Source organism: Prenolepis imparis, unplaced genomic scaffold (assembly GCF_030444845.1).
Source record: "Prenolepis imparis isolate NDT839.2.m4 unplaced genomic scaffold, iyPreImpa1.0 SCAF_5, whole genome shotgun sequence".
NCBI classification, from domain to species: domain Eukaryota; kingdom Metazoa; phylum Arthropoda; class Insecta; order Hymenoptera; family Formicidae; genus Prenolepis; species Prenolepis imparis.
This window is the reverse complement of record NW_028141163.1, coordinates 8,498,582-8,504,623: the sequence shown is the minus strand read 5'-3', so window position 1 is coordinate 8,504,623 and position 6,042 is coordinate 8,498,582. Positions and strand designations below refer to the sequence as shown.

Genomic DNA, 6,042 nt, shown 5'->3' with positions numbered 1-6,042 from the left:
GTGTGTATGTCTTTGATATACACGAACGTGTCGGTCTCCCCTTAGTGGCCTGATACATATGTCCTTGATTTGTCCGGAGAATAATATTCTCTTCTGCAAAGTTGATTAAATATTGGTTAGTGATCTCGGACACCCTTGCATCGCCTTTTGGCCCCGAGGACCCGCAGGAATACAATTTAATATTTCCGCGCCCGAAAACAGCGGGTGATCATTTTTCTTTCATGTGAGCGAGTATATCAGAAATTGGCGATGTTTCCGAATCTCTGAGGAAAATCTATAAACAGTACTTAGAATTCAAGTAGTATAAGTCAAGCTTATCGCATCTTAAAACGCTTCAGTCAAGTCTGACAATAGAACATGAATGAAATAGAAAAACGATGATATATATTTATTCTTAGTGTATATTTATCTTGTTTCAATATTTTGATGAGCTATATAAATATATAAAATACTAAAAATAAAAGATTTTCATATCTTATTTTACCATATAGATGTCTCAGATTTCGTAAACAAACCATTTTTCAAATCAAAAAAGTTATATTTTTACAAACATATATAAATGTGCAATGTTAAATAAAAATTACGTTATTATTGGTTACTCCGTTAATAAATATAAAATAATATCGTTTGATTAAAATATATACATATAAATTATTGACAAAAATAAGTATTTTTAAATTAACAATCTTAAAATTTATGTTAATAATTTCAAACATTTTTCAACTATTTATTAAATTTGACAACTACTTAATGTCATTATTCTTATGAACGACATTTCGCCGAGGATAAGAACATATATGTATAATTTTCGATTATTTTTTTATAAACTTTATTATAAAATATTGCATTGTATTAGAGTCTTATCGATGTCCATCGCGTTGCATAAAAATATAAGCAAGCCATTTTTGGGACATCTACTATTTCTTTTTTTTTACAAATATTTTTTTACGTAATATAATTTATTTTAAACTATTTACATATATATATGTATATATTTATATTCAATCTTTTTGAAAACACGCTGTACATTACGCTTTATATGAATATTGTATGAAACTCGAGTACCACAATGTTGTACATAATTACAATAAAAATATAATGTAAAATGAATTTTTTACAGGACGTATTTTATGTTAACAATTTCAGCAAAAATATTTTTTATCAAGTAAAAGTTTCATAATTGTTTACTCTTATCTTACGATTTATGTTCCAGTCTTCACATGCTAAAAATTTTACATCTATAATCATATAGACTGTTCTATCATTATTAGCTAAAAGTTAAATGGCTTATTCTTTGACAAATTTAATATCGATTTGTTTTAATAATCAGAATATCAGAAGTTCGCTTTTTAATGTACTTCACAAACCTAAATATATATCTTGCTTTAGCAGAGATATTTTATTTCTAAAATTTAATAAAATATTTATAAAGCTTAATATTTAATATATTTATATTTTAAGAAATTATAACTAATCTTTTTCGGCGAGATACCTCATCAAATTACTGCTAACTAAAAATCGACTTTGAATTAAAGCATATGTCGTTTTATTTTGTATAATCATGCTATGGGCATTTTTATATAGCTAATGTATATTTCCTAATTAAAAAAACTGTTTAAATATAATTACCCACTCAAAAAAAAATATTACATAATTTACTTATGGATATAGAAAAAATAATTGGATCGGCTATAATTTGTGCGACGTGTTAAACAAATACAAATGTAATATTCTAAGTTAATCTGTTGTAATTTTATTATAAATAAAAAACGTTTTTTTTTCTAATTCGTGCTGTAATTTTACAGACTGCGTTGCTTTCACGTCCAAAACGATACAAAACATGTAGGCATTTTGTCATATAAAATGTATTATGATAATTTACTTACATGACTCCAAGTTGTTCCGAATATTGATGTTATATTCGATACATTGAAAGCTGAATCAGTGATATACATGCATTATCGATCATAGATAGGACTTCGTCTTTTCTTTTTAATTACATTTCGCCTGCTTTCTATGCTTGATAATAAACATTTTATAGCTGATCCAGCTAATTTTCTTACATCCGTGAATCTATTTATGCAAACTTTTCGTAAATGTATTTACTGACATTCCTACTTATATCTTCTTCTAATTTTAACGACATACTTCTCGTACTATTTTGTACATTTATTTGTTATTTCAAAAATTGTAAATTTTTATAACCTGAGTCATCCATAACATACAACTGCATTTACATGTCTAATGTTTAAGAATTCAAGTCATTTAACGAATTTTTCAGTAATATGTTGGTTAATATATAATTCTTTAACTAATATATATATTAAATTCTAATCTTTTGTGTGTATATAAATAAAGAGATATTTTTTTAGTTTGTTAATGAATTAAAATTTTTAATTATTTTTTGCATGTAATTTCCTTCTTCCATATATGTTGAAATAAATAAATTTAAACATGCATTCTATTTAATTAATTTCTGAAGCTTTCCAGGCTTACTGACATTTGTTTAACTTTTTCCTACTGCTTCTCTACTTTTTATCATAATATTTATCATAATAGGCAGTTGATTTAATTACCTTTTAGCGTCCAAAAACTGCATCGATCAAAGTGGAATAAAAATCAAAAGGCATTGAAAGGATCAATAAATATGATCGGCGATCATCGTTACATGTTCGGATAAATAGCGTAATATGGGTTCTTGAACTGTTTCGAATTGTACACACTTGGATCCTCCACAGCGAACGGCTGAATCACGTTGGCGGGCACAGTTTTCTGATTGTGCACATTCGCCACCATGTATTGCGGCGTAGATACGACTTGACCTACCGTCGCTTCCTCCACCAGCTTTCTCTGGGAGTAGATCAGCAGTTGAGGCATAGGCGCGTCGTTCTGCTGCGCCGTGTTGTCCGGCACGGAGACCGCGAACGTGGTCGTCGTCGAATTGGACAACTGCTGCGCTTTGCACTTCTTCGTATGGGCGTACAACGATCCAGCATTGTTGTAGCTTTTGGTGCAGAGCTTGCACACGTACGGTCGCTGACCGGTATGCGTGTACGTGTGCTCGTTCAGCGAGGTCAGTCGTCGGAAGGACTTGGCGCAGACGTTGCAATGATACTTGGCTTCGCCGGTGTGCATGGTGATGTGTCGCGCCAGAGTATTGGCTCGAGCGAACGCTCTGCTACAGTATTGGCAGATGTACGGCTTCTCGCCGCTGTGGGTCCTCAAGTGCAGCTGCAAGTAGGTGCTTTTGGTGAAAGCGCGGCTGCACGTGTTGCACACGTACGGCTTGATGCCGGTGTGCGTGCGCATATGCGCCACCAGCGAGCCGCTTTGGGCAAAGCACTTGCTGCATTTCTCGCAGAGAAATCGCTTCTGCGTGTCCTTCACTCGCTTGTGCCTTTCCACATGGTTCGCCAGAGACTGAGCCTGCGCGAACGCCTTCGGACAGAGTGCACATTTGTGCGGCCTGTTGTGTCGGTCCTGTAAAAATTGTATTATTAAATATTAATATAATTAATAATTTAATTATTCAAAATTTATTAAATATATAATATTTATTGAATAATAAAATAACACGAATAATAAATAAATAATTAATTAAATTGATAAAATTAATTAATTAAATAATAAGTTTTATTATTGAACATGAAGATTAATAAACTTTATTAATGCTTTCGAATGAAATAAATACAAAATTCATAAATAATATTATAAAGATAAACTTACCTTCTTCCGACTCTCGGAATTTTCGTTGACTTTGTTCTCATTATCCTCATCGTCATCATCCTCGTCGTCAGTGTTGCCGAATATTTCCTCCTTATGCTTCGATTGTTCGTGATCCTTCAGCTTGTCAATCCTTGAGAATCCTTTCCCACAGGTCGAGCAATTGAATTTCAAGCCGCTATGCGTCGAGATGTGCCTCTTCAGGTTCCTCTTTGTGGCAAAGAGCTTACCGCACTGCGTGCATTGTAGACTTTCGATCGGTAGGTCGCTGTCGTCGTCGTCCTCTTCTTCCTCTTCCTCCTCGGATTCATTTTCTCTGAACGTTGGTGTCCTCTCCTTCTGCTCGCTCGTTGTCTTATTTGCACACTGATCGAATACGTCACCCGAAATCTCCTCATTGTATTCAGGATGACTTTTGGCGTGAGATAGAAAGGACTTTTGATATATGAATTGCTTTGAGCAAACTTTGCATGTAAATTTAAAGTTTTTCTTCTCCTCTCTCGTACCGTCCAACACGTTGCCACTTCTAGTAACTTTTGCCGATGTTTTAACTTTTTTATCTTCATTAGCTACTTGCGTCTTTTCATCATCCACCGTATGACTTTCATGAGTGTTAAGCACATGGCTCTTCAACTTGGCAATGCTCGAGAATTGCTTGTCACATACATGACACACATAACGCAGTTTCGTCTTGTGCTTATGTTTGTGTTTGTGCACGAGCATATGTCGCTGTAACGATACTTTCGTCGAAAACGATCTCAAGCAAAGCGAACATCTATAATGTCTGGTTGTCCTATTTATCAATGGCTTTTCTTCATCATCGCTACAGTTCATAATGCTTTTCATATCTTGATTGTCCGTTTCTAACATCTCCTTCGAAACGTGATTATTAAAATCTTCCAACGACACATCGTTCTTAACTTCGATCTTCAATCTGTCTCCTCTATTTTCATTCGTTAAACTTCCCGGGGTCTCCTCAGATAATATTAATTGTTCCTGCTTGATGCATCTGTCGTCCATTGTCGAATCAGACAATCGATTCGACTGATCAGTAAGCGAATCGTCCATGTGAGCTTCGTGACATAAGGCTATTTCAGTGTCATGTACACTCTCTTTGAGCATATCGTACTGCGCATCTTTTCCATTTGACTCTGTAATTTCCTCCGTCTTCTGCAGAAATTCGTTATGCATGCAAGATTCGTGATTAATTATCGCATCAGATTGAATAGTGGTGCTATCGAATGTAACAATATCATGGTGTGTATAGATTTTCTGTCCCATAACATGATTATCTTTATCACAAGAGACTACATCAGATAGATTTGTAATTATATGTTTCACCATTGTTGTATCATCCTTCGCGTGTTTGTCGTGCAACATAGGCCGAATCTGCGACTTCAGGATATGACGTAGTTTCATATCGGCCTCTTGAATCTGGCACTTAAAGTCGTAGGACATGTTGAGGAGATGGTTGCAAGATAAACAAATACAAGCTGGAAGACCATCTCCCTCATCCACCTGTAGATTACAAAGATCTCTAGTTAGTTTGATTTTGTAACAATATTATTAAAACAAAAAAAAGTTATATGCGACAACAAAATTAGCAATTTATGAAGCAGTGATATTCGTCTGCCTTCGAAATAACGAATCTGTTGTAATGACAGATGAGAATAATATTGAAAAGTGCTCGTGATGAAAGATCGGGACGAAGTAGTAGCGATTCGAAATAAGCGAGCGAAAACTAACCTGCACGGCGGCGATAGCCATCAGCTTTTCCGGCATTCCGGAGTTGCGGAAGAGCTGACAGGTCTCCGTGCAGGACTTGAGGCAGATCCGGCACTCGTCGCCCACGATTCGCTCCGCGTGAGCCATGTTATTCATTATCACGTCATCGTTCGAAATTGCCATTGATGATACGGAGGCGTAATCTGCTCCGCGAGAAACACAATAATACAGAGCCAGTCCCTACGTGCCACTACGCGGCCGCCATTTGCTCTGACGTGTAATCGACCTCGAGTTTTCATTAATCGATAGACCGATAAGGATCGATATTGACGCTGTCTGAAAAGTTTGAAAATCGCCGCAAAAAATAAAGGAGAGAGAGGGAGAGAGAGAGAGAGATCGGACAAAAAGTTATGATTTCAATTCCATTTTTAAATCAATGGAAAAAAGAATTAAATTAAACATCGTACATACATCGAAAATTATCGCGTACATATATGTATCTCGATTTATTTTACATGGATAAATACGAAGTCAAAAAAAGAATTTATTTTTTAAATCTATTTTTCGATATCTTTAATCTTCTTATTCTAAAAT

At 34.7% G+C, this 6,042-nt stretch overlaps 1 protein-coding gene across 1 annotated transcript; it reads right to left on the bottom strand.

The window, feature by feature from the left end:
* Positions 1-747: 747 nt before the first annotated feature.
* On the bottom strand, positions 748-5,964 carry LOC145935798 (uncharacterized). Its single transcript, XM_083037411.1, has 3 exons — positions 5,470-5,964; positions 3,727-5,241; positions 748-3,480 (listed from the first exon to the last, which is right to left on the bottom strand). Exons 1-3 carry the CDS (start codon positions 5,629-5,631, stop codon positions 2,665-2,667), a joined length of 2,493 nt encoding a protein of 830 aa, XP_082893537.1. The 5' UTR covers positions 5,632-5,964; the 3' UTR covers positions 748-2,664.
* Positions 5,965-6,042: the final 78 nt, after the last annotated feature.

Bases quoted from the DNA above. Each gene is read 5' to 3' on its own strand.
- LOC145935798 (XM_083037411.1), bottom strand. From the start codon at position 5,631: ATGGCAATTTCGAACGATGACGTGATAATGAATAACATGGCTCACGCG. The intron at 5,242-5,469 runs GTTAGTTTTCGC...TGTAATCTACAG, and splicing joins TGGCTATCGCCGCCGTGCAG to GTGGATGAGGGAGATGGTCT. The intron at 3,481-3,726 runs GTAAGTTTATCT...CAATTTTTACAG, and splicing joins ATTCCGAGAGTCGGAAGAAG to GACCGACACAACAGGCCGCA.